The following is a 27,444-nucleotide window of genomic DNA, read 5'->3' on the forward strand; positions in this document are numbered from 1 at the left end:
GGGGCCGGGCCGGGAGCGGGGCCGGGCCGGGAGCGGGGCCGGGCCGGGAGCGGGGCCGGGCCGGGAGCAGCGGGGCCGGGCCGGGAGCGGCGGGGCCGGGCCGGGGCTCCGGGCGCCGCGGCGGGGCCATGAAGGACTGCGAGTACCGGCAGATCCCGCCCGGGGCGGCGGCGGCGGCTCCGGGCCCGGGCACAGCCGCCTCGCCGCCCCCGCCGCCCGCCGTCCCCCCGCGGCCGCGGCGGCCCCGCAGGAAGTGGGAGGTGTTCCCGGGCCGCAACCGCTTCTTCTGCGGCGGCCGCCTCATGCTGGCGCGGCACAGCGGCGTCTTCGTCCTCACCCTCGGCCTCATCCTGGTCACCAGCGGCCTCTTCTTCGCCTTCGAGTGAGTCTGGGGGCGGTGAGGCCGTGCGGGGGCTGTCCCTCGGCTCCTTCCCCGCAATCAGCCCTTGACCCCCCCTCTTTGAGCCCCCTCCGTTCGGGGGAGTGGGGGGTTAGTTGGCATCCCACCCTTATCCTCGTGGTGGAGGGAGGTGGGCTGGGGGGGCGCCTTCCCCCCTCCGTGAGAGCCCCTTTATCCCCCCCTTCTCCCCACTGACCCCTCCAAGCCCTTTCCCCACTGCACAGCCCCCAGACCCCCTTCGCAGGCAGTCACTGCCCCCATCACCTGTCCCCAGGTGTGTTTATGGGGGCCCAGAGGTGGCCCTGCACCTTGTTTGCTTAGTGTGGCCCCGGGAAGGGTTTAACATCCCCCCAGGATCCCCCACGGTCTCTAAATACGCCGCCTCCACCCCGACCCAGTGTCCCCTCCTGCTCCCAAGGACAGAACTGGCCCAAAATTGCAGCCAGGGAACCCCCGGGGCTGGTGGGCTTTGCCCACCGCTGGGATCTCGGAATAGTGTTTCTGTTAAATGGTGAAATCCTTGGGGGTCCCACCTCGAGGGTCTGCACTGGACCTCTGCCCCTGCTGTGCAGCCGTGTCCGGGGAAGAGGCAGCTGCATCTCCCCAGCCCCCTTTCCTTTGGAAAGCTGCTCCAGGGAAAGCTCCCTGCTCCTGCACCCTGAGGGAGGGGAGAGCCAGGAGCACCCCGTTATGTCCTGCACTGCCCTGCAGGAGGGCAGGAGCACCGTGGGTTATTGGCACCTCAGAGGGATTCTGCCGTCCTGCCTCGGGAGGGAAGGGAGATGCTTTTCCCTGGGGCGGGAGGGCAGTGCCTGCCTTTGGATCACGGCGTTATCCCCGCAAGTCTTGGAGTAAAGCTGCTGGAGCCTGCTGGCGGGGAGATGAAGGCATTTGATCGGATTAGAGGTTCTGAGAAGTCAGATGAGCTGAGAGGGGCAGGCAGCTGCGGGAGGCAGTCACAGCATCCCGCTGGAAAAACTCCTTTCTCCGTGTCATCCGTGCCCCTGACAGCTCCCTGCGCTGGGTCTGGGACTGACGGGCAGCTCTAGCACAGTGACTGCTTTGTGTGGCCAGGCAGAGGACATCTGCTCTGCCTCCCTCCTTGCCGAGTCACTCTCTTGGGCTTGAAGATGCCCTGGGGCTTTCCAAGTTGTTATTTTAGCAGGATGCCTCTGTTGCACTGGTTACTGTTTGCTGGATGTGCAGCAGTCTTGCCTGTGTCTACGCTTCGTGTTTGTATGGAAAAACCTGGAGCAGATTGCCCAGAGAAGCTGTGGCTGCCCCATCCCTGGAAGTGTTCAAGGTCAGGTTGGATGGAGCTTGGAGCAACTTGGGATAGTGGAAGGTGTCCCTGCCCATGGCAGGGGGGTGTAACTGGATGATTTGTAAGGTCTCTTCCAACCCAAAACATTCTGGGATTCTCTGATTTATATGATTTCTTGTTCTCTGATGGGGCAAAGTGGGCTCCAGAAGTTCTCCCAGGAAAGGGGTGACAACAAGATCACGTCTCCTTTCACAGACCTTTCTGTCCCTCTGCCAGAGAGTCGACCAAGGGGCTTGGGCTGAAGGGGCTTTGTTGCTTAGTGGCTGCTTTGTTCTGGACAGCTGAGCTCGGGAGGTGAAACAAAAGTTGCTTAATCCTCTCAAAACTGCTGCAGAGCATTGCTGAGCCTGAGCACTGCCCACAGACATCAGGGCTGGGGCAGCCTGTCCGTCTGTGCCGGGTGTGATCAGTGCTTGTGACAGCAAATCCCTCTGCAGGAGGGGTCTCTGGCACTGTGTGTGTCCCCTGGTGTCCTCACCTGCCACCTGAGAGTAACGGAGCTGCCCTGGTGTGGAGTGTGGTCACACCAGTCCCCATCTATGGAAAAACAGCCCCAGGTTGCGGCAGGGTGAGCCCAGGAGTGGCTGTTGACTGCAGAGATGCCTGGTGGCTTGTCACAGCGCCCAGTGCTGGAAGTGTCCTCGTCCAAACATCTGGCACACCAGGAAGGGCACATGAGTCATCCAGAGACGGCAAAGCTGCGTTGAATCGAAGCCAAAATCCCCCTCAGCGTCATGTGTTGGACCAAAAGGGATCGTGGTCACGCTGATTCTCATCCCTGTGTGGCTTGGGGTGTTTGCCTGTGTGTTCTTGGTGGTGCTGTTGTAGAGGTGACCAGGCTTTGGGGCAGCTGGGGGGTTTTTGAGACGTGATTCTGAGACTTCAGAAGACAAAAGAGGTTGTGTGCAGGGGCCTTGGTGTGTCTTGGTGCCAAAGACCCAGCACCACTCCAGTGTTTTCTGGGCTGGCTCTTGCTGTTCATAGAATATCCAGAGCTGGAAGGGACCCACAAGGATCACTGATTCCAGCTCCTGGCTCTGCACGGGACACCCCCAAAGAAGTTGATAACCCCAACAAGGCTGTCATACCCAGAGGTCTGCAGAGCAGCAGTGCTTGAGCCCACTACCCCGTGATAATTCCTGGTGTGTGTGTCCCAGCTGACACCTGGTTCTCTACAGTGATTGATAACAATGGCATTTTATCCATGTTTTTAACAGCTGCCCATTCCTTGCCACTCACCTGACCTTGGCCATCCCCATCATTGCCGCCGTCCTCTTCTTCTTTGTCATCAGCTGCCTGCTCCAGACAAGCTTCAGAGACCCAGGAATCCTGCCCAGAGCCACCCCAAGTGAGGCAGCAGACCTGGAAAAACGGATTGGTGAGACCTCTGTTCCCTCTCCTGTGTTTGGTTCAGTGCATGGCTGTGTGTCTGTGCACACACACATTCCAGGCTCAGCGAGCCCCACTTTTTGGGTCTTGGCTCCTTACTGGTTGTCCAGGGGATGAGAGAAACCAGAGTATGAGATTGTGAGGCTTGAGAGTGTCTTATGAGTCCTGGTAAGAGGTGCAACAAGCTCCTCCAGCGCAGCAGGCAGTGCTTCAGAGAGGATCTGCAGAGCATCAGAGGTGGTTTTTTTTCCTGTTCAGTCCCATCGCCTTCCCAGGCAGCAAAGTTGAAGGATAATTAATGCTTTTTAAGATTATGCCTTGCCATTGGGCCTGCTGTGCTGCAAGGTGTTCTTTAGTGTAGGCTAATGTTTGTCCTCTTCTGAAAACTGCTCTGTCACGCTGGTTTGGGGACAGCCAAGAAGGTGTTTGCATCCAGGAGCTTTGGACCTTGTTGGTGTGACTGGTTGTAATAAATGCTTTAGGAAAGCTGATGTGAGACAGCTTGAATCTGTCCCGCTGAAGACAGTTGCAAGGCAGTAATTCTACATCTGACTTAAAAAATGGGTTTAAAATATCCCCAGAGTGGTGATCCAACGTTTCTATTTATAAGGGCCTAAAGCAGTAATCTGGCTGCAGATGCCGCCTGATGTGCCAGCTGTTACTGTTAATATAATCCACTTATTATCCTCTTAACGTGCTCACTGTTGCATCACTGTTTTCAAAGACTCCCTCAGAGCTGGAAAGGTGCTCTTTTAGGAGGGACTAAAAGGAATAATCCCCAAAATTGCAGACATGATGCAGGGGTTTTCCAGCTTTTGCTGTGCAGAGCAACAGTCTCCAGCTGCCAGTCCCCAGGGAACAATGAAGTGTCATCACACACAGATAGAACTTGTGTTTCTAGAAATCTTCAGTTTCCACCTCGGGGAGGAGGAATCCTCTCATGCTACAAACACACACATGTCAAATCTCAGGGAATCTGCTGGAGCACCTGGGACGTGTGGTGATGGAAATGAATCCCTTGAGGCTGGTGGTGCCACAGCTCCAGCTGTGGGGTGGCAGGTTGTGGTGATGGAAATGAATCCCTTGAGGGTGCTGGTGCCACAGCTCCAGCTGTGGGGTGGCAGGTTGTGTGCTGGGACGCTCCTGCTGAGGCCACCCTGAGTCCTGTGACAGCAGAGGAGGAACCACACGTGCATTCACAGATGTTGTGACCCGCTGGACTCGCAGAGACGAGCTGGTGTTACTGGGCACCGCTTTACACTCACTATTTCTAAATTGCTTGACGTTCTCACAGCACTGGGTACTTACTGCTTCCTCTTGGCACCCCAGCAGCGTTGCCACCGAACAAAGAGAGGACATAAATAACGCTGTGAGGAGCTGAGTGGAGTTCCTGGCTGCCTCTTGGCTTTCCCTAAAACCAGGGGAGCACGTGCCAGTCCCTCCCCCGTGCCGGGAAGCAGCTCGGGGGGAAGGTGCAGGCTCTGAGTGTCCCTCCTTGCCCTCGCAGACAGCATGGGGACCTCCACGTACCGCCCTCCCGCCCGCACCATGGAGGTGGTGATCAACAAGTACGTGGTGAAGCTCAAGTACTGCTACACCTGCAAGATGTTCCGCCCCCCGCGCACCTCCCACTGCAGCGTCTGCGACAACTGCGTCGGTGAGCGGGGCAGGGGCAGGGGGGCTGCTGTCCGAGGGGGAAGAGGGGCTTAATTGTGTGATCATAGGAGATCTTGAGCTGAAAGGGACCCGCAAGGATCATCCAGTCCAGCTCCTGGCCCTGCCCACGGCACCCCAGCAATCCCACCCTGTCCCTGAGAGCGTTGTCCCAACACTCCTTGAACCTCGGTGCTGTGCCCACTGCCCTGGGGAGCCTGTTCAGTGCCCCACCACCCTCTGGGGGAAGAACCTTTTCCTAAAATCCAACCTAAACCTCCCCTGACACAACTTTAATACCGTTCCCTCGAGTCCTGTCACTGATCCTGTCACTTTTGTTCCTGGACAGACTGCTTTTTCTTCTAAAGGATTATAAAACAAGATACTGGGTGGTCTGTCTTCTTCCCATTTAAAATGAAAGCAGCACCAGTGCAGTGGCTTAGGTGCAAGACTCTGTGTCTCTGTTTTTCCTGCTTCTGGAAGGATGGCACTGAAAAATGCAGTTCAGGCCTCCACCAAACGAGGTTTGCTGCAGGCTCCTTGTTGTGTGTGGCCTTGCTGTCCCCAGGCTGGCAGAGACACCATCATAGCTGCTGGTGTTTGGGGATAGCCCTGGGTGGCTGTGCCTCCTGCTGAGGCTGGAAAGCAGCAGTGTTTGCAGAGGAGGTGTCTGGGGGAGCAGGCTGTGCTGTGAGTTGTGTTTGCAGTGATGCTCCGCATGAAATGGTTACCACAGTCTTGTCAGCCCTTTCATTAGGGTGTTTCCAGATACACTGCACCTGCCCCAGGTTCCCAGGCAGTTTCTGTGGGTTTAGAGATGTATCTTTATAACCTGGAAAAGTGTTTCTGCCCCTAAGAAGGAGGGGGGAGCTGACACACAAGGAGGGAGCAGCCTTGCCACGTGCACACACCCAGTGCTGTGGCGAGCTGGAAGAATTCCTGCTCTGTCCCTCTTCCCTTTCAGTTGCAGTGATAGTTACCAGTCACAAGGCTTGTATTTAACAGGTTGTGAGAGGAAAGGTTTGACCCTTGATGACAAAAAAAGACCATGTGAGCAGGCAGCAATGCTCCACTGAAACTTTGTGCCTACGTGCTGCTGCGGAGAGGTTGCAGTCTCCGGATGGTGGGTGGAAGCTCGATTTGTAGCTCCTCATTTCTGGAGTCTGAGCAGAGTTCGCTCCATTTTGGGGTTGAGGTGGCAGGAGTGCTCACTTTGTGTCCCTCATGTGTCCCTTTGTTTCAGAGAGATTCGATCACCACTGCCCCTGGGTGGGGAACTGTGTGGGGAAGCGCAACTATCGCTTCTTCTACGCCTTCATCCTCTCCCTCTCCTTCCTGACCGCCTTCATCTTCGCCTGCGTCGTCACCCACCTCACCCTGCGTGAGTACCACAGGTCCTGCCACTGCTGTGTGCTGTGCTCAGGGCCACCAACAACCTCAGGCAGCTCTGGGTCACTGCTCCTGTTGGGACAGAGCGTGGGAAGGGCCCTGTTGGGTTACACCAGGATTTTGAGTGTGGGTCTCAAATAAACAGGGCCCCAGACTTCAGGGAACCACAGATCCAGCTGCACCTTGCTTACTTGAGAGCTGGGGATGGAGTTCTCCCCGTCCAGAGCAGATGAGCTGGTGCTGCATCCGCTCCTAACCTGGCAGGGAAGGTGACTTTCCCATCAGCCCCAAATCTCCTGGAGCTGTGTCTGTGCGCTGACATTTCTGCCGAGTCCCAGACTGCAGGTGTTGCTCAGGCAGACAGACAGATCCATACGGCTCTCAGGGAGCTGTCTGCCTGCTCAGGAGGGGGGTTTTGGCTGGAGAAGCAGGGCTACCTGATGGGATGCCATTCCTTGTCCCGTTTTGCTTTGCAGGTTCTCAAAGGGATGGATTCCTGGCCACTCTGAAGACGACACCCGCAAGATATCCTTGTGCTGCCAGCAGCTGCTTGGGGTGCCCAGCACTGGTGCAGCAATACTAATTAACAGGGAGGGGCCAGGAGCTCTTTGTAAGGGTGGGTGACAAACTTGTTTCTGAGTTTGCAAGTTTAGATGGAGAGGGAAGCAGCTGGAGCAGGCTGTGCCTTGGTGGATCCCTGCAGACCGGCACAGGGAATGGGAAGCTTGCCCAAACCTCCCCAAACAGCCCTCTGCCTCTCCTTGCAGGATGATTTTGTTCTTTGAGACTTCCTTGACTTTTTCTTCACCGTGCTGGAGCTGGTGATCTGTTTTTTCTCAGTCTGGTCTATTTTGGGCCTCTCAGGTTTTCACACTTATTTAGTCGCCTCCAACCTGACAACAAATGAAGATGTAAGTACCTTGTCCTTCTCTCTCAGTACCTGAATGCTCCTCCTTCTGCCAGGCTGTCCCTGATCCACCCTGAGCAGGTTTTCAGGGAGTCCTTGGCTGTCTCAGTGCAGTGTTTCAGTAAGATGTGCTGCCTGCATGGCCTGTGATAACCCACTGCAGAGCAAACAGCCTGTACCCAGGGCATTCAGGCTGCAGTTTCAGGTAGCTGAGTTAGAACCATCACGTGTGTGTTTTTTCCAGTCTGTTTGTGGCCTTGCTTAAAATTAGGAGTTCTGAGATTAAAAAAAAGAAGGCTGGCCCCAGAGATTTATTTGGGTGTCAGCTTGGTGATGTGAATTTAGCATCCTGTGTAACCACGGGTTTCCTCTGAGACCCTGGGCGAGTCCCTTTGTCTCTGGCAGTTCCTCATCTCTAATTAGCAAATAATGCACAGACATCTGATGAGATTTACCTTCAAATCTGAGGTGCATGCAGACTCCAAGGGCCAAATGAGTGCCCTGAGTGGGGCAAATTGTATGGAAAAGCAGGATCTGTCTGATGCTCAGAATCAAAATTCACCCTTCTGGCCAGAAGTACCTGTAATCCTTGCTGGAAGCTTCCAGGCAGGTTTGCATCCCTTTTTTTTTTTTTTCTTTTTTGGCTTTTTCCCCTTTCCTCTCCACTTGAGGTGTGGCAGAACTGCTCAAGGCCATGTAAATGAAGCTCATGGAAGTTGTACCCCAGTACAGAGAGCACCAGCAGCCTGTTGCCTCTCTGGCCTCATTGCCAGCCTTATGTTGCAGCTGGGGGGGAGAGAGTGAAAACAAGAGGAGGAAATGTGCTGGTAAATGTGTTGGTAAATGGTTCACTGGAGCTGGGGCCTGAGGCCAGGTATAGCATCTGCCCACCAGTGTGTGCCCATGCCTGCTGCAGCCGGGGTTTCGAAACCAGAGTCCTGTGACAGCTGCTCAGGGTGGGGACAGATGAGGCTGTTGGTTGCACCATGAGCTGGGAATCCCCTCCTTGTTTGTTCAGCCTGAGGGGCCCAGGAGGGACCACAAGCTGGAGCCCTGCTCTGATGGGCTTTCAGCCTTGGAGAGGGGAGGAGGAGGAGGAGGAGAAGGCTGGGGTGGCAGATGGTGGCAGTGACACGTTGCCACGCAGCACAGGGAGGGCACAGCTTCAGAGCTTTCCAGCTGCAAGGCTGAACCTTGGCATAGGAAGAGGCAGCACTTTGCTGCTTGTTAAAGCAAAGAGGGAGGATGTTTGCAGCCAGAGAAACCTTCAGCCTCTCGAGCAAGGACCTGAATGAGTCCAATATCCAGTCCATTCTCCTGTCGTTATCTGCTCCCATCTTGATCTGTGTCCATCCTTCCCCTTTCAGATCAAAGGGTCCTGGTCAAATAAGAGGGGCTCGGAGTTTGCCAATCCCTACAGCCATAAAAGTATCCTCACAAACTGCTGTGCAGTGCTGTGTGGACCATTCCATCCCAGGTAAGAGCCTTGGGAATTGCATCCTGCTCTGGGAAAGGATGGATTTATCATGGTTCAGGGGAAGCTCCCAGCACAAACAGGTCCGCTTTGATGATGTGGAGGAAACAGTTTCCCACTCTGCAGAGAGAGGCTGGAGATGTCCAAGTAGGAGATGAACTGTTGCTTCTGTGTTGGAGCTTGATGAGTTTGGGTCACTTGTAATTGTTTCATGGAACTTGAAGATAAAACACGTCCTACAACTGAATAAGGGGAGAGTTACAGCATCAAAGGGCTTGACAGCAGATGGTCAATACTAGTACTGGCATTACTTCTTGTCCCCATGGCAGGGGATTGGAATGAGATGACCTTTAAGGTCCCTTCCACCCCAAACCATTCCATGATTCTATGATTTTTAGCATGTTTTTCCTCCTGTACTCTGATTACACCAGCCAGTGCAGAGATCTTGGGCTTTACCAACACTTAGATCACCTGGAATGCTCAGTATCACCCCCCCAAACGCTCTTACCTGGGTGTGAGTTACCTGCAGCACAGGATAATCACTGCTTGGTCACAAGATGGTGCAGTTGGGCAGAGTCAGGCCCTGCTCTGCTCTGCCACAGGAGCTGAGGACCTGCCTTGGAGCTCTTGCTCCGTCCTGGAGCACGTGGGGATCCACGAGATGAGTCTGTTCAGTGGATCCAATTTGGATTCAGGTGGAGCATCTTGGAGGTGCTACCTCTGTGTAACAGCAGCAGCAGGGGAGGGTCAGACTCACAGTCAGGTCTGTGGTTACATCAGGCCCTGCTCTGAAGTGCCCCCCCAGGCTCTTTGCAGGGTTCACAGGTGCCAAACTGCCGGTGCTGCCGTTCAGAGCTGGTAAATCTGTGGATTCAGGGGGCCCAGCTGTTAGCTGGGAGGTTGTGGGGATGAGAATAGTGTTTTACTCCAGTTCTTTCCTCATTCACGTTGGTTTTGTGTTGTGAAGACCTTTGGCCAGTTCCCTTTTGGGTTTGTGGTGACCCAGAGCTCTCTGTTCCTGTGGGCTGGCTGGTGGCTTGTGTGACAAGTGTGTGGTTTGTTCTCCAGCATCCTGCCCTGCTTTGTTTGGCAGCTCCCAGAAGGAGCCCTCCCTGTGGCTTGGGAGCTCCTGGCTTCAGAATCTTCACTCCCTTAACTCCTCTTCCCTTTCTGTTCTCCAGTTTGATAGACAGAAGAGGATTTATCCAGCCAGATAACGGGAGCCCGTCCAGCCCTAAGAGCGAAATCCCTTCCTTTGGAGCCAAAACTGACACCAGCATGGTAGGAGGCCTTCCCTAGCAGTGCTGTGATGTTCCCAGTGCCTGCTGTGCCTGCACCTTGCTCCAGCCAGTACTTTCCCCTCTCACCACCTCCCCAGCCTCAGGCAGGACAGCCCTGTGACCCAGAGCTGCCAAAGACTCACTCGAGCCATACGTTGCCTTTCTTTTTTTTTTACATTTATTTATTATTTTTTTTGTTTGTTTATTTGTTTCACTGTGATGTGGCCTGTCGGGACTTTTTGGCTGGCAGAGCCTGACAGCTTGTGGGACTCTGGGACTCGTGCCAAAAGCAGGGGTCCCTGCTGCACCCGGGGAGCCCCCAGACCTCTGAGCCCCCAGCGTCTGCTCCGGCGGATCGCTGTGATTCCTGCCGGGAGTCGTGAGGTGGGCCAAGGGTGGGAGGTGGGGACTGGCAAATGGTTTCCCCTCTGGGCTGGAGGAGGTATGAGCTCCCTGGTATCCCTGGTGTATCCACGAACACATCCTGCTCCCCTGTGCCGACGTGGAAGGGCTGTTCTGTCCCTTCACAGCCGGGGTCTCACCGCGGCCGCTGCCGGAGTGGCTTTCCTTGTCCAGAGGCTGCTGTGCCGTGGTAAGTTGGGCTGTTCAGCTGGGAGGACTCTGGCTCCCAGCAGACCTGGGAGTTAGTGAAGATGTCCTGGTGCTGCTGATCCTGTTTTCTGGCTGGTTGCTGAGGGAGGGGCTGAAGGACACTGTTTTGGCCCTGCCGGTTGGTCAGACACGTTTTGCAGCAACATGAGTTTGGGGGACCCTCCTTTAACAGGGAAGAAGAAGCACTCTGTGCTCTGTGACTCCCCTCGTGACATGCTGGTTGGCAAGTCTACAGCTGTCAGATTTGGGAACTGTAGCCTGCCAGGATTATGTCCTGTCTGTAAGAGACCAAGAGTCAACAGAAAAGTGTGAATTCCTGAGGGTTCCGCCCTTTCTGGGTGGAGTTTTCCAGAGGAAGCAGTGAGAGGGTCTGATAACCTCATGATCTGCTCTTGGTTTGGGTTTCTGGACAGCAGAGTGTCCCCAGGGCTGTTCCCAGCAGCTTGGGAGTGATTCCAGCTGCCTGGGCTCATCCATGAAGGGATGTCCCCAGCCCCTGGGGAGCAGTTCCAGCTGCCTGGGCTCATCCATGAAGGGATGTCCCCAGCCCCTGGGGAGCAGTTCCAGCTGCCTGGGCTCATCCATGAAGGGATGTCCCCAGCCCCTGGGGAGCAGTTCCAGCTGCCTGGGCTCATCCGTGACCATCACTCTGCACCTGTGCAGCCAGCTCTGTGTCCCTGGGGTGCAGGGAGAGCCACAAACCTTGTAGCAATACTTGAATCAAGTTATTAAAAGCTGCTGGATGTTTTTGCACAATTTGTAGGGTTTTTTTCTACATAGAACGTTTTCTACCCGGGGCAGGGAGCGTTGTGCACGTTGGCACCAGGGCAGGGGCTTGCAATGTTGAGCTGCTCATTAGGTTTCCGTGGATCAGACACACCTATTTCAACCTCAGGCAAAGGCAGCACATTTTGGGGGGCAGCCCAGCCCCCCTGAATTCACCAGCATCGTGCTCTGTACACTGAGTGCTTGTGCCTGGGGGATGGCAGAGGAGCAGTGAGGGGGGTTTACCAGGGGCCAGAATCCTTCCTGTTTTTATTTAAACCAGTTTCCTTTGTTACTCAATAAAATTCTATTTTTAAAGAGTTAATTGCTTGGGTTATTATTTTATTCCTTGAAGACAGAAGAGGGCAGGTGTCTCGGTGTTGACATCTCTCAGGTGCCAGCTGGACTCTTTTAGTCTCAGGCCTCACCTGGAAGCTCCTGGAACCTCCTGCTATGAGGGATGAGCAGCAGCTGGTGCTGCTGTGACTCTTGCTGGAGTGAAGGGATTTTGCTGTCCCACATCTCCAGGCTGGGCAGAGTCTCATCCCCTTCCTGTTGTCACCTCAGCGTCCGTTCCCCACCCGCCTCGCCGGGATCTGTGCTCCCTGTCTCTCCCAGCCCCTCTGGCCCTGTGGCAGGTGCTGAGGTTCATAACCTCTGGTGTCTTCCCCAGGAGGATGCCTGCCAGGACTTTGCCATTTCCTGCACAGCCTGACGGGATTTGCCCCTCCTCGGACCTTAGCCCTGATTTCTGAGGGTTGGCTGGTAAGAAACCACTTTCTTCTCCCTCCAATCCACTCGAGCCACCCATCTCATCTCCACTGCATGACCAGCTCTGTGCATGGAGCCCATCACCCTCCAGTTGTGCTGACATCCCTGGGCCCCATCCATCCATCCCACCAGCCCTGGGTTCTGTGGGTGAAGGGTCACCTGAGGGCTTTGCAGGAAGAGAAGGATGGGTTTGGTTTCCCCCAGCTTCGTGCTGGGGCTTGGCAAGGGATGGAGCTGCCTGGTCTGCGTGGGGTGTGTGGGATGGTTGTGTGGATGGGGGTTGGCAGAGGGGTCCTGCAGCCTGGGGCTGGCTGGAGGACACACCACAGTGCTTTGTGTTTGGTGGAGCTGCTGTGATGGGACTGGAGAAAGCCCCCAAGGGATGCAGAGATTTAGTGTTCAGAGCGAACTGCGGCCTGAGCAGAGTGGTGGAACCTGGAGCAGAGTTCTAATTCCAGCCCTGACCCACTCTGTGGGCCAGGCAATGCCTCCCCTCCCTGCCCTCTGCCTGTTCTCCTCTCTGTGACACCCAGTTCCCTCTCTGATGTGCCTGTGGCCCAGGTAAGTTCCTTCCAGGGCACATCATGATGACCTGTGTCACCTGTGGGCTGCAGAGCTGCCTCTCTCCTTCCCTCCAGCACTCCAGCTCCTGCTGCTCGTGCCTTGGAGCAGTGATGGAGACCACTGTCCCTTCCTCCCTCCTTGGAGCAGTGATGGAGACCACTGTCCCTTCCTCCCTCCTTGGAGCAGTGATGGAAACCACTGTCCCTTCCTCCTGTTTCCTCCTCCTCCTTCTCCATCTCACTGTCCCCATTCTGCCACCAAGCCCGGGTGCTCCACTCTGCTCCTGCTGCTCCTCGCTCACGGATTTCTGGCACTAACCCTCTCTTTCTCTTCCTCCCCTCTCCTCTCCCTCGCGCCGGGCGGATCCAGCACCAAGAGCCCTGGCAGCCCGCAGCCCTCTGCCTCCCGTGGCTCATCCCGCGGGGGGCTGAGCCCAGAGCCATGACCACCACCACGAGTGCCTCCGCTCGCCAGGGCTGCGCGGCCGCGCCTCCCTCCCTCCCTCCCGCCGCGAGACAGAGGGGAGGGGAAAGCGGCCGTGCACAAGGAAAAGCTTCTCCAACCCCGCTCCGGGAGCCGGGACGGCCGTCCCGCGGGTTCGGAGCTCAAAGCCATACAGCCGTCCCAGCCAGAGTGCAATAACTGCAGTTCCTGCTGTCTCCTGCCGCCGGTGGCTCCCCGTGACCACCAGTGTGACCCTCAGTGACGGTGTCTCCCTGCTGTAGATGCTGGAAGGTCGTGGTTGGCACCCCAGTGGGCTTTTGGAAGGAGCAGGTTCGCACCAGAACGTTTACAGCCGAACCAGTGGCATCACACACCCAACCCCACCAGCCCTTCCGTCTGCCAGAGGATTCTCCTCTCCAGACAGGAGTTAGTACATGGTCAGTTTGCCCTTGCAACCCCCCTGGCCAGCTCCCACTTTCCAGTCTCATCTTAGCCCAGCTCTAGTTTTAGGGGAAGGGGTTCCAGCCCCACAGCACCTTGAGTGGCCTCCCCTGCTCCGGAGGCTGCGGCTCCGGCCGGGCTGGGAGCTGAGTGGAGCAGCCAGGCCTTCCCCCAGCCCTGTAGGACTCACCATCTATTTATGCCTTTGACTTTTGTAACAAAAATAAAAGTTTCTCCTATTTACTGTACGCCGGCGTTTGGCTGCTGGGGGCGGCTCGTGCCTGGGCACGTCGGTGCCACGCTGGGCTGGGAGCCAAGGGAGCCACGGAGGGCTGGCACCCCTCTGCCATCGGCTGTGTGACCACCATGGGGACAGGAGCCAGGAGCTCCCCAAACTGGGCTGTGGCACAGTGCCCTTGGGGCAAGTCTCAGCCATCCATGGCTTTGCACCCTCCTGTGCAGCGGGAAGGGCCAGGCCAGGCTGGGGAAGGACACAGTGAGCACCCCTTGGAAAAATTTGTTGTCCACTGATGTTTCGGGAGCTGGCAGCGTCCCCCTAGCCAGGGGGAGCGGCAGGGCTGGATGGGGTGGCTGGACAGGCTGTGGGCATCCTTCCAGTGCCGCTGGGAATGGCCACGAGCATCCTCTGCCTCCTGCCATCACCCAGCCCACGCCTGCCCTTGGCTCAGGGGACTGGAGACGTGCACTGGCCTGGGCAGCATCCCCAGGGCCGGGGTTAACTGGGTGCCCTGCTCCCCGGGGTGATCACAGAATCATGGGGTGGTTTGGGATGCACCTTCTGGTGCTGCTTTTTGGCAGACAGGGCACCCATGGGTGCTCCGGGGGGTGATGCTGCACCCGAGCTCACCCGCAGCCCCTGCGCCAGGATCTGGGGCTCTTCCCTTCACCCACCGCCTGTTTTCCACGGAACCGGTAGAGCAGAGTGTTCCTGCAGCCTCCTCTCAGCCCGGCACAGCCAAAATTTGGCAGCAGCTCAGCCCCTTTGGCAGATGCCATATCCGAGGCTGAACCATCCACACCCCACACGTGTCCTGCTGGGGAAGGGGAATCCCGCCGGGGTCTCCCCATGGAGCCCTCTCGGAGCCTACAGGGGATTAAAGAGCCCAAACACAGACAGGGCGGGGCAGGACCATCCCAAGGGCTGGAAGCCCCATCTGGCATCGAGTCCTTCACCGGGGCTGGGGGCTGCAGACCCCAACCATGTATGGCTTTGCTGCCCTAAGGGGTGTGAGCTCAGACCAACCCACCCAGGCATTGCTGCCTCACGGTTTTCCAAGGAAAGGAGATGGATTTTAGAGGGCTGGGTACATTGTGGTGTCTGTTTGGCTCCAGCCCCTCCATGGGAGGGGGTTGTGCCTGGTGGAAGCTCTTGGAGGGCCTCTCTGGGTCTGCCTTGTCCGCTGGATAGAGGGTGGGAGATGGGCCATGGTCTCCTGTGTGCCCATTCCTCTGGGAGACACCTTTTCCCAACTCAGTGGGGTGGAACCTGCTCCCACAGGATCACTCTGACCTGGAGAAGGAGCTCTAATTGCTGGTGAGGTGCTGCATGTGACACTGGGAGGGGGACATAGGGGGGCTGGAGGAGCTGGACACCCTCACCTGCCACATGAACCCCTTGATGGGCAGGGGTACCCCAGATGCCCCAAACCCACCATATGCCCGGGGGCTTGGCCAGGAGGGGATGAACAGCCCCAAATCCCACTTTCTGGGGTGGGGAAGGAGCAGTGTGAAGGCTGGGAGTGTTTTCCTGGGCTGCAAGCGGTTGGGAAAAGCATCCTCGGGTCTTTCTCGTGTCCTCTCCATCCCCAGAATCCACCTGAGCTAGGAACAGGGTGTGTGTGGGGGGGGGATGACTGGGCGCTGCCGGCCGGGCTGTTCGCAGGGAGGAGTCAAGCAGCGAGTCAGGCTGATTAAAAAAATCACACCCCTCCTTTTTGCCTTGGCCCGGAGCCGCCGGGCGCCCGCCCCACCCTGCCCTTCCCGCACGCTCCCGCACGCAGATAAGGCCGGGTTTGGGCAGGGAGCGGGGCCCGGGCTGTGCCAGAGCCCGGCGTGTGGCAACAAGCTCGAGCGGGACGAGAGTGAAACTCAGCGCAAGGCGCAGCACTGATCCTAATCGGGGCTCGACCGAGCTGCCACCGCGGCCCAGCGCCCACGGGCAGCGTGGAAAAACCTTAAACGCTTTAAAAAACAGAACCCTAAAACTCTGCGACGGCGGCTTGAGGGATGGCAAAAGTCCCTGCTGGGGACGGTGGGACGGGGAAACGCAGCCCTGGGATGGAGGTGGGCACGAGGTTGGTGGGGATGGGGGTCTCCTCGCTCCCGGCTGGATCCGGGCTCGCTCCAGCGGCAGACGGTGATTTGGGGGGTCCGGGTGGTCCCGCTGCGCAGCGGCTCAAAGGCACGGGGGGACTGTGCCCCGTTTCGGGACGGTCCCTCCCGCGGCGCCTGGGAGAGGTGCGGAGCTCTCTCTGCCTCGGTTTCCCCACCTGTGGGAATAAATACCTGCCCGTCAAGCCCTCGCAATTACCAGCGAGTTAATCACCATATTAAAAACGACAGTGATATGATTTTTTTTTTGGGGGGGAAAAGAAATAATTTTTACGAGCGGACACACCCCGTGGCCCATTTCTCCGGGGTGGGGGGGGCGGGAAGACTCGAACGCTGCCGTGTTTCTGTGTATCCCCCCCCCAAAACGATAACCCACCGGCTGCCGCCCTTCCGAGCCCTTTCAGCAGCGGGATGGGCGTTCCCTCGGGTGGGCGTTGGCTGTGGGGAGGCCCTCGGGGCATCCACGGGTGCTGCACCCACCGAGGACCCACGGGGAGGGCAGGGCGTTGGCCGGGCCCCCCCTCGCCCCCTCCCCAGCGCCCGCCGCCCGCGGGCGATGATTCACCGCGATTTTCCTTTTAAGGGCCGGGCTCGGCGGGGAGGAAGCAGAGGAGGAGGAGGAGGAGGACACTCCTTGGACCTGGCTGGCTCCTCCTGCTCTCGCTCGAGGCTCCGACGCGCAGCCAAAAGCGAATCCCGGCGGCAGGGCTCGGCAGAGGCTCCGACGGCTCCCGGCCCCGCTCCTCCTCGCCCAAAGCGTCCGCCCCTGCGCCCGCGTCCCAGCCATGGCAAGAAACCACCAAGTGCAGAAGGCCAAGCTGGCCGAGCAGGCTGAGCGCTACGAGGACATGGCAGACTTCATGAAGGCCGTGGTGGAGCACGGGGACGAGCTGTCCAACGAGGAGCGCAACCTCCTCTCGGTGGCCTACAAGAACGTGGTGGGCTGCCAGCGCTCGGCCTGGAGGGTCATCTCCAGCATCGAGCACAAAACCGAGGAGGGCGACGACAAGGCGCAGCTGGTGAACGAGTACCGGGAGAAGGTGGAGCGGGAGCTGAACGGCGTCTGCAACAACGTCCTGGCCTTGCTGGACAAGTATCTCATCAAGAAGGCGAGCGACCCTGAGAGCAAGGTCTTCTACCTGAAGATGAAGGGCGACTACTTCCGATACCTGGCCGAGGTGGCCACCGGGGACGACCGCAAGAAGACGATAGAGAACGCCCAGGAAGCCTACCAAGAGGCCATGGACATCAGCAAAAAGGAGATGCAGCCCACGAACCCCATCCGCCTGGGGCTGGCCCTCAACTTCTCCGTGTTCCACTACGAGATCGCCAACGCCCCCGAGCAGGCCATCTCCCTGGCCAAGACCACCTTCGACGAGGCCATGGGGGACCTGCACACGCTCAGCGAAGACTCCTACAAGGACAGCACCCTCATCATGCAGCTGCTCAGGGACAACCTCACGCTATGGACAGCCGAGTGCGCCGGGGAAGACGGCGGCGAGGCTGGAGAAGAGCCCAAGAACTGAACGGCCCCCGCCGAGCTGGGGACAGGCCCCCACCTGCCCCCCCCTCCAGTCCCTTCGGCATCTCTTCGTGGCTTTTTCTTTGGGGTTTTTTTTTTTTTTTTTTTTTTTTTTTTTTTTTTTTTTTTTTTTTTTTTTGTTGTCGTCGTTGTTGTTGGTTTTTTGGAGGGGGAAGGAGTCTCAACTCCTCCACGGCCCCCCTCCCCCTCGCCAAGCCTGGATGCCGGGAGTGGGGGTTTTTTTGGCGTGGCCTCCCTCCTCCCTCTCCCTCATCCTCTGCTCTGGGGAGGGGGAAAGGAGGGAGAGAGGGTGCCTCCGTTCTGGAGGGCTGCCAGCCCCCCTGCTATTTAACAATTTTTGGGGAGGGGGTGTCCAGCCTGGCATGTGCCAGCTTCAAACCCCCTGTCCCGAAGGGCTGGAGCAGCAACAGGAGGAGGTGAGGGGCCGGGACGGCACAAGGGGGGGTCCGGGCAGCTCCCTCCCATTCTGGGAGGGGGGTCTCATGTTGCCAAAGCCTCTGTGGGTCTCCAATAAACCGTCTCCTGCACTCCTGCCTCTAGTCTGCCTCGTCTCTCCCCGCACACGTGTCCAGGCAGCTCCCGCTGCCGCCGGGCATCCGCCTCCCCTCCCATCCCACCAGGGTGGGGGAGCAGTCGGGTGGGACTCCAAAATCGGCTGCTCTTGATCCCCCACCCAGCCCCACAATGGGGTCTTGGGGTGCCCAGCAAACCCCATTCCTTGGCAAGCCTTGGGAAGGCTTGGGGGGGTCTCTGCATCCACCAGACAAGGGGTCTGCCAGCCCCACCCGGAGCTGGCTGCTCCAAGGGGTGCTCCGAGGTCCCTGACCCCGCAGTGGGATGTCCCACCCCCTTGGTACAAACCCCAAAGCCCGTCACTGACACCCCTGGGTGGGTCCTCCCCCGCCTGCTCCTCTAAGTTCCGAGGAGGAAGATCCACAAACAGCCACATCGTCAGCGACACGGGGACAGCCCTGGGGTGTCACAAGGGTGGGGACGTCAAGGTCCAGACGCGCTGGGGCAGGTGAAAGCTCAGCAATCCTGGCCCTGGCACGAGGCCACGGCAGAGGGTGCAGCTCCCCCCCCCCTTCCCCCACCGACAGCACGTTCCAACATGAAAAATAATTACAATAAAATACAGTCACGGCACCCTGGGCTATGAGCTCATCAGATCCAGCAGGGCTGGGCAGGAGCCGGCCTTTGATGGGAAGCACCGGGATGCCGGGAGGAAACGCGCCGTGACTCAGGTTCAGCGGGAGCCCCGAAGTGGGGACGTGGGGGACATGCCAGTCCCAAGCCCTGGCACGGCCAAAGCACAGCTCAGAGGGTGCCAGGAGCCCCTGGGCATGGGGGAAACTGAGGCAGGGCCAGGGAAGTGACCAGGGAAGACACCTCAGGGAAGTGAAGGAATTATGGGGTATCCAGGGAGCAAGGGACTGGCCAGGGATGTAATGAGTTTTTCCAGGGCTCTGCCATGGGAAAGCACTGGCTGCTGTGGGAGGTTGGGCTGCTCAAAGCAGAACCTGTTCGCCCTGGATGGGACATTTCACCTGGAGCAGAGACCAGCAGAGGGGATTAACCCCTGTGAGCCCCCCTCCACCTTGCCCACCCCCTAGTCCTCTCCCCAACCCCACTGTGACCCCCCCGTGGTTTGGTGTCACCTTGGCCCCTCCAAGGGCTGCCTCAGTGGCTCTGGGCAGGTCCCGTTTTCTCCCCAGGTCCCGGCTGAGCTGGGGGGGCCCTGGCACTGTTGGGGCTGGTCCGGGTGGGGGAGACCAGTGAGGGGCCCCAACACTCCCAGCCCCAAGTGCTCCCAGGCTGGGAACCAGCCCCAGACCTGTAATTATCCAAACTGGGGCAGCCGACGGGAAAAATGAGCCGAGGGCTCGTGCTGGCCCTTGACCCACCGGCCTGGGGACACCAGCAGCCTGGACTAGTTAGACTGGAGCACGGCCAGGTGGGAGCTGGGGGGTGCTGGTGCTTGAGAAGGGGATTAACTGGGGGTTTATGTCCATCCCCGCTGCTTTTTGGGGCCATGGGTTCCCACTGGCTTCCCAGGAGTTAACTGATTTCAACAGATCCCGAAATTGCAGGGTGGCTGGGCCGTGTAGGAGGAGGATGCTCGTCGGCTCCCAGCCGGTCCAGCAGCTTTTCCAGGCTGGGAGGGAGGCCCTGGATCCTCAGGACAGCTCCCATGAAAGGTTTGAGCTGCTGGGGAGAGCGGAGTGTTCCCTGGGGTCCTCCTGGGCCCCCCCGTTTCATGCAAGGTGATGGGACCCAGATGGAAAAAGCAAGGGAGATGTTGGACCCCAGTCTCTGTCCCTGTCCAGTGGCTGTGGAATGCTCTCGGCATCCCTGACACCGTGCAAGGAGGGGCACCCAGAAAAGCTTTCAAATATATGAGTTTTAGTGTCTTTACCACCAGTAGAGCAAAGGGTCATGGGGCCAGGGAGTGTCCCCCACCCTCCCAGCAGGGTCCTGGCACAGCCCCATACACAGGGGCCAGTAGTCATGGGGAAAAGAACATCAAAACAGGATTCTGAGGGCATGTGGGGGATGCTACCCCAGCCCTGCCACCTGCAAAGGCTCTGCCCATCCTGAGTGGGGACTGCAGGACCCACAACCAGGCCTGTCCTTGTCCCCTGCTCTCCCAACCTCCCCACAGGGCTTTGTGCCCGAGGCTGGGGCTGGCTGGCTCCTGGCTGAGCCACCTCCCTGATGACCATCACCCTGGCCTCAGGGCAGTGATGGGCAGCCTCCTGCCAGGCTGACACCAGATGCCTGCTCTGGAGGCTTTGGGATTTTTGGTGAGGCTTTTTATCCCCCCCCCCGAAAGCACCGCTTGATGGGGAAATTCAGTCTCTGAGCAGGAACCCCATAATGGAGCCAGGATGGGGCTGGAAGATGGAGGGAGGGGACACAGCAAACCCCAGTTTGGTGGCTGTGATTGAAACCCAAACCCCTTCATCCCAAAAAATCACACCCTGCCAACCCACCGTGGTCAGGGTGGGCTCAGCCTGTCCCAGCACCAGGCTTGGAGGGGCTGGGGCAGGTAGGGCCAACTCAGCAGAAAGATGGGTACCCCCCCACCATGCCAGGGTTGTGCCTCAGTTGGGGTGACTAATCCCGGCCCTTGGCCCCAGCCAGTTGCTCAACGGGAGCGACAGGAGCCAAAGTGTCACCTCCCCGAGCCCCGGGAGCCTCCCAGCGTCTGTCCCCTCCCAGCACGGGGACATGTGGATGCAGGACCTGCCTGGATTTCACACCAGGGTCTCCAGCCTTCCCTGTCTCCTGCTGAGCCATCCTCCACGCCACCCTGACCAGGAGCAGTCCCCACTGGGCTGTGGGTCCCAATTCAGCCCCCAGTTCAGCTGTAAAAAGCTCTTTAGTGCAAAAATGCTGCATTTTTGAGGCTGTAGAGCTCTTCTAGACCTCAGCACTTAGAGGACACAACCGAGGTTCCCTGAGCTGAGCGGTTTCCATCTCCTTTGATTCCCATTTTCTCCAGCACTGTCAAGGCTGAGTCTGCAGATATCCAGGGTATTCAAATAAAAAAACCCCAAAAAAGCCACAAAAGCTTTGATGGCTCTTGTGTAACACGGCCTGACCTGACCATACCCTTTTAAGCCACCAAATCTCTCAAAGCCATGAAAAAGCCACCATAAAATTAATATTTTTATGATCACGTCTCCCATCCCTTCACAGAGCTCCAAAAGACCAGGATAAGGCCACAAGCCACAGGGTGAGGATGGAATTTCAGCTCAGTTATGGTTACACTGTCTTCCAGACCTTCAGCACTGAAATGCTGGGTTCCAGCCCAGGAATACCCAGGGAAGTCTCTGGGCTCTTGGGAAGAGCTGAGGCACCAGCAGCAGACAGGGATTTGAGTTTAATATGTGAAATATCAGTCAGTGTTTCATTGGGAATGGGTCTGGTTAAAGCACAAACGTGTGTCTTCACCCTCCTCCCCCCGAGCCCTTCCTTTTCTCCAAATCCTGACCAAAAAGCTGGGAGATGCAGGAAAAATTAATTTTAATTCCCTGCCCAGCTGCCCAAGACCCCATTTACATGGAGATCCATTGAAGATCCAGTCTGCAATCCCTCTGCCAAGGGCCAAACCATCCTGGGAAAAAAGTCTTGTTGTATTTTATGCAAGATCTTGGGCAAGAGGCAATGCTGAGTCTGCACATGGAGCTGGGATCGGGAGTGTCACCCGCTCCCATCCCATGTGGAGCTGCCAGGAGGCACTTGGAGGCTCCTTGGTGTGGATACCTCACTTTTCACCCCCCAGCCCTCCAGATCCATCTCCCAACTGCTGCCTGCAGCGGGAGTCAGGGCAGGTGGCACACAAGGCTGGGAGCTGCTGCTGTCACAATTGGGAGCTACAGCAGGACAGCAAGAGGGAATTACATGGGAAGGAGGGGAAGCCCCAGGATTTGGGATGTGAAGAAAGCAAGCCCAGAAAAAAACAAGGTGGATGAGGACACACAAGGCAGCTGCTGGGAAAGGCCCTACATGCAAACCATGAGCTGAGTCACACAGGGGCTTTCTTAATCAAAAGCCTCCAAGAGCCGAGCTGGCAGTTTGCGCTCCGTGCGCCCCAACCTCCAGCCTCTGGATCACTCCTGGATCACCAGGAGTGACCTGCTTTCCTGTCCCACAGTCCTCACTCCCTCCAGCAAACGCTGAGCCTGTTCTCAGGCAGATCAGAGAGGAGCAGGACACGGCCAACACACGGAGCTGCCGCGCACACAACGCGCCCGCTGCCGCGACGTTCCCACCGGAGGCTCTTTAGCCTCGGGCTCTGGAGCTCTCTTGGGTTTATTTATTCAGGTTCAGCAAACTCCCAAGATGAAAGTGAGGCGAAGGAGTTCTTTTATTAAGAAAGAGTCCATCATTATTTCCAAGAAAAAGAAAAACAAACATCTTTCTCTCCTTGAGACGGAGCGGAGGCGTCTCCGCCTGGATGCTCCCCGGAGCACGAGGCCCGTGCACGTTCCTCCTGCAGCAAACCCAGAACTTGCGTCTCAAGTCCCTCTGAAGATGAGGCAGCTCCAACTGATTTTTCTTTCTCTGGATCTGTCTTGGTCATGATGGGGAAGAGGAGACTTTATCTCTCTTCTTTTCCTTGCTTTTCCTTCTCCAGCTCAGTCTCTCTGTTCCTAAGGAAAGACCCGGCTCATCCCACCCTCAGCCATCTCCTTTCTCCCAAATTTCTGCTCTGTGCAGCAAGGCAGAAGCCTGGGAAGTCAAACCCACCCAGAGAGGGAGTCCAGCAGCCAGACTATGTCTGGAAGGGCTTTCACTTGCTCTGAGTCACAGCTTAAGCTCCTGGTAGGAAAAAAGGAGAGGTGTCAAAACAGAGAGGAGCCATGGAAGGGTGTGTCACAGATCCATCACCTCTTCTTCCACGGCTTTGTCCTGAGATTGCACATACTTCTCCTGCACTGCAAGGGTGCTGATAACGCAGTAATTAAGGAAAACAAGGGGCTGGGCTCAAACACTCCCTTCTGCAAGGAGCTCTGAACGTTCTCAGCGAGGAACCAGCCCCACATTAGCCCCAAGGCTGGCAGGAAGATGCAGGGCTGGCAGCAGCAGGAATCACCTGAGTTATTTCTGGCTCTGCCTGATCCCAGACCTGACAAGTACAGGGGAATCAATTGTATGATTTGGAAGACAGGGAACAAACCCATCCAAGGGAGCGTGAGAGAGGGGAAAGTTGTGAAAAGATTCCTGACACATTCCCAGGATCAATTAGCAACAACCGTGGTGGGTTTGGGGTGGACAAGTGTCTGCCACGGGCTGGGCTCAGCATGACCCACTCCCCACACGTGTATCACCCACCAGGAGACATCACAAACAACTTGGGCCTGCAAATTCCAGCCCCTCTCCCCCAGGGAAGGAGAAATTAAACTCAGCACCAGAGAGGATACGAAGAGAAGTGGAAATCAGCTCCCACTGCTGCCGACATCAGAGCTTCCAGGCTCCTGTGCTCCTGGTCTCCGAAGGAGTAGCCGTTGGCTTTGTCCACCGCCTGCATCACCTGCCGCATGCTCTCCTTGTCCTGGAAGGCAGTGACACGGCACACTGGGAATCTGGGCCTTTCCCAGAGGCATGAGCTCACGGTGGGCTTTACATGGGTTTTCTCCAAGGCTCTGGGCCACCCACACAGGCCCCGGGGACACTGGCAGAGCCCCCGAGCCCTGGGGACATGGGACAAACAGGGACACCCGTGGTACAGGCCGGGCTGACACCTCCACCCTCTGCCTCCCTTTCATCACCTTGTCCCAGCCCATTTGCCTCTGTTGACACTTCTGCCAACTCCCTGATTAACCACCACACTTCCAGCCCTTCCTCCCCAATTTATTCCTCCCAATCTTCTAATTATTCAGTGCTCCCTAATTTGACGACGTTCTAGGTAATACTTTGCCCAGGTTTGAAATGCAGGTGCAGAAGGGCTGGAAGAAGGGGGAGCCTGAACTCCCCACCCCAAGACACAAGGCCCAGGTAGCCCCAAGCTCATCAGCCTTTCCTCTTCCTTTGGCTGCCACGGATCATTTACAAGTCTGGGTGTGTTTCCCTGTTTTCCATCCCTGAGTCTCTTCACAGCTGAGGCTTTCAGCCCTCGTGGCTCTGAGCAGACACAAACAAGGTGCTACACATCCAGCCACACATCCAAGGCTCCCTGTTCCCTCCTGCTGCATCACCTGGACGTTGAGGGGGACAAAGGACACCAGGCTGTAGTCCTCAATCACCTCCACCAGCTTCTCGTTGAGGCGGCGGTAATTCCTGAAGAAGGGATCGGAGGCCAAATGATCAACCAGGTAAGAGAGATCCAGGACCTCGGTGTAATAATCCAGGTTGAAAGCTGCAGGGAAACAAGGCAATTTTTAAGTGGAAGAGCACAAGTTTTCCCACCATCACTGAGGTTTACACCAGTTTCCCCAGCCACTCCCATTCCCAAACAGACAATCTGCACCTGGTCAATCCACATCCCTCAAATTCCTGGAAGCGTCCAAGGCCAGGTTGGATGGAGCTCTGAGCACTCTGGTCTAGTGGAAGGTGTCCCTGTCCATGGCTTTAAGGGTATGAGCTCTAAGGTCCCTTCCAACCCCAAACCATCCCGTGACTCCATGGAATTCTCTTACCCAGCTTCCCGTACTGCTCGATCAGGTCCATCTTGGAGAGGATGTTGACGTGGGGCAGCTCCACGTGCAGCATGGTGGAGAGGGAGGTGCAGAGCACAGAGATGAACTTCCCAGGGTCTGTGCAGTAGTGGGAATCCACCAGATGCACTGCAGCCAGCTGGGAAGCAAAGGCACAAAGAGACAAAAAAGGTCAGACCCGTGACAAAACCATCCACTTGCTTTAGGGACGGTCGGGAAGTGGCAACAGGACAATCTGTTCAGACCTGACTGCACCACGTAGGGAAAGCTACCACCTACCTTCTACCTCCTGCACAGGAAAACCAGAATCAGAGAACCATGGAACGGTTTGGGTTGGAAGGAACCCTAAAGCTCATCTCATTCCAATCCAGGGACACCTTCCACCAGCCCAGGTTGCTCCAAGCCCCGTCCAAACTGGCCTTGGACATTTCCAGGGATGGGGCAGCCACAGCTTCTCTGGGCAACCTGTGCCAGGGCCTCACCTCCCTCACAGCCAAGAATTCCTCCCCAATATCCCATCTAACCCTGCCCTCTGGCACTGGGAAGCCATTCCCACTTTTCCTGTCACTCCAGGCCCTTGTCCAAAGTCCCTCTTCAGCTCTCCTGGAGCCCCTTTAGGCACTGGAAGGGGCTTAAAGGTCTCCCCAGAGCCTTCTCTTCTCCAGGCTGAACATATTCATAAATCCACATATATAAAAGTGTATATTGTCCCATTCCCACCCAAGGACCACCACGGATTCAGGAGCCAGGGAAGGGCTGTCAGGAGGCTTTACAGGGGTGCTGAGCTCCACCACCAACACCCAAACCTGCAGCTGCTTTCCCTTTCCTCAGGGTTTCTCTCTTTGCAGCTTGCCTGAACTCTGCAGAATTTCTGGGGTAGCAGCTGGGTTTAATTCTCCTCCTGAACAGCACAACTGCCTCCAGATTTCCACCTTCCCCACAGGACTGCTCAGGCCATGGCACACTCAGGAGCAGTAACTGTAGCACGCCACGTTCTGCTGGGAGAGCCAACTGCGGTCTGCACTAATAATTAATAATTACACTAATGAACAGTTCGATTCCCTGTGTTTTGTGCTGCTGTAACAATGTGGTCCCAGGCCTCTGGAAGTCACTCCAAGCCAGGGCTCTGAGGCTGAGCGTGGCTGAGTCACAGCAGAGCTTCTGCAGCAAAAACCAGCCCAGGTGTGAGCACCCGGGAGAGCAGCAAAACAGCAGCACAAATGTCTTATTTTAGCAACCCCAATTTCACATCCATTTATTCCAATGAAAATAACCTCTAATGTGCAGATTCCCAGTGACATTCTCAGGCAAATGAACCTGCCCTTCTTGCTCTCACACTGCACAGGGTTTGCACATTCATGGTTTGGCCCCGATGCAAAGCAAACGCCGCGTCAGCAGGTTCCCTGGGCTGTGGGACTGTTCTCACCTGCACGGCCTCATCTGCATCTCCCATTGTGCAAGGAGGCCCAGAGCACGTCCCACGGGGTGCAGGCAGGGCAGGCAGGGCCTGGGATGTCACCTGGGTTCCTCACAGGGCAGGGCAAAAAGGGTCCCAGCACACATTGACCTCCCTGCCTGGATAAAACACATACACTGTGGGGATGGCCCTGGAGCACAGCAAGTGCTTGTCCCATCCCTGGAAGTGTCCAAGGCCAGGTTGGATAGGGCTTGGAGCAACCTGGGATAGTGGAAGGTGTCCCTGCCTGTGGCAGAGGGTGGAACTGGATGGGCTTTAAGGTCCCTTCCAACCCAAACCATTCTGTGATTCTGTGATAAGTGTGAGGAAAGAATCCATATTTCTGTCCATAATCCCACTGCATTAAAAGCCCTGACAAGCCACTGTTTTGCCAATCCCTAGGAGAATAAAATAGGACAAAATTAGGACAAAATTCCCCTCCTTCCCTAATAAAGCCATTTCACAGGAAAGGCCAAAAAATTCCTGAAGAAAACAGCCATTAGTCCCCACGATGCCCATGGGATGTGAAGCCTCACATGGGTGCCAGTCACCCACCCCAAACCCCCTGCAGAGCCCTGGAATTCCAAAAATACCCTGAAATTCCACTTGGCCAGGTGGGCGAAGACGTTCTTCAGGGAGTTGTGGTGCGTGTAGAGCTCCACCTGCCCGGGGCAGTCAAAGAGGACATAGTGCCCCTTGAGCCCTTCCAGCTTCTCCTGCAGCCAGTCCACGTTGGTCTCCAGGTACTCCATGCAGTAGAGGAGGCCCCCGTTGGGGCCCAGCCCGAGGCTGCCCATGACATCGGGCAGGGTGACGAGCTGGCCGATGTCCAGCTCGCAGGGGCAGGGCAGCGCCTCGTTGGCGGGGTCCAGGTTCACCACGGACACCCTGCGCCCGATCTGCGTCAGGAATTCCCTCATGGCGTGGCAGTAGGTGGTTTTCCCGGAGCCTGGTGGCCCGATGACCACCTGGCCGAAGGCCACCGAGTGGCCCCTGCTGCCCTCAGACATGGTGGGTCATGTCCTCCTCCTGCTGCTGCTGCTGCTGGCTGGGAGAGGGGAAAAAAATCCCATTTACTGCTTAATCTGCGTTTGTAGGGATGTGATCTGCTGGGATTCCCACCCAGGGAGACGGTGGATGTTACAGCTGCCTCCTGTCACTTCTTGCTCTGAGCCCCACAGTGGGGTGGGTGACACCCTGGTGCCCCCCACTCTGAAAACGACACTGGCCCTTTATCCCCACATCCCCCTTTATCCTCTTCACCCCCTGTGCCCCCGTGTTTCCCTTTCCCCCACGGGGCCCCTCTTCTCCCCTACCCCCCTCCCTCCCCTCACACCCCCCCTTCTCCCCCTCACCTCCGCTCCTTGCCCAGGCCCTTTCACCCCTCATACCCCCTCCCCAACCCCGGTATCCCCCCCTCAATCCCGTTATTCCCTCCCCAACCCCGGTTTTTCCCGGTAGGCCGCTCACCGCCCGCGGTGCCCCCCGCGCCGGGTCCGGGTGGCCGCGGCCCCAGA

The 27,444-nt window shown here is 57.3% G+C and overlaps 3 protein-coding genes across 5 annotated transcripts; 2 read left to right on the forward strand and 1 right to left on the reverse strand.

Moving 5' to 3' along the window:
* Positions 1 to 128: 128 nt before the first annotated feature.
* On the forward strand, positions 129 to 24,211 carry ZDHHC18 (zinc finger DHHC-type containing 18). 3 transcript variants are annotated; one of them, XM_017831118.1, is made up of 11 exons: positions 129 to 382; positions 2,942 to 3,102; positions 4,621 to 4,770; positions 6,010 to 6,147; positions 6,632 to 6,680; positions 6,964 to 7,066; positions 8,430 to 8,539; positions 9,718 to 9,817; positions 11,867 to 11,958; positions 12,898 to 13,263; positions 24,201 to 24,211. In XM_017831118.1, exons 1-9 carry the CDS (start codon positions 129 to 131, stop codon positions 11,906 to 11,908), a joined length of 1,107 nt encoding a protein of 368 aa, XP_017686607.1. In that variant the 3' UTR covers positions 11,909 to 11,958; positions 12,898 to 13,263; positions 24,201 to 24,211. The 3 variants fall into 3 exon arrangements, with proteins under 3 accessions (XP_017686607.1, XP_017686606.1, XP_017686608.1); XM_017831117.1 differs by lacking the exon at positions 24,201 to 24,211 and having other exon boundaries at positions 12,898 to 13,661; XM_017831119.1 differs by lacking the exons at positions 11,867 to 11,958; positions 12,898 to 13,263; positions 24,201 to 24,211 and having other exon boundaries at positions 9,718 to 10,944.
* SFN (stratifin) lies at positions 16,502 to 17,382 on the forward strand. Its single transcript, XM_017831122.1, has one exon. It carries the CDS (start codon positions 16,551 to 16,553, stop codon positions 17,289 to 17,291), a length of 741 nt encoding a protein of 246 aa, XP_017686611.1. The 5' UTR covers positions 16,502 to 16,550; the 3' UTR covers positions 17,292 to 17,382.
* GPN2 (GPN-loop GTPase 2) lies at positions 22,164 to 27,444 on the reverse strand. Its single transcript, XM_017831121.1, has 6 exons — positions 27,398 to 27,444; positions 26,521 to 26,975; positions 24,454 to 24,610; positions 24,013 to 24,173; positions 23,239 to 23,369; positions 22,164 to 22,763 (listed from the first exon to the last, which is right to left on the reverse strand). The coding sequence occupies exons 2-6, from the start codon at positions 26,935 to 26,937 to the stop codon at positions 22,691 to 22,693; spliced, it is 939 nt and encodes a 312-aa protein (XP_017686610.1). The 5' UTR covers positions 26,938 to 26,975; positions 27,398 to 27,444; the 3' UTR covers positions 22,164 to 22,690.

Source organism: Lepidothrix coronata, unplaced genomic scaffold (genome assembly GCF_001604755.1).
Source record: "Lepidothrix coronata isolate B3197 unplaced genomic scaffold, Lepidothrix_coronata-1.0 Scaffold187, whole genome shotgun sequence".
Classification (NCBI taxonomy): Eukaryota; Metazoa; Chordata; class Aves; order Passeriformes; family Pipridae; genus Lepidothrix; species Lepidothrix coronata.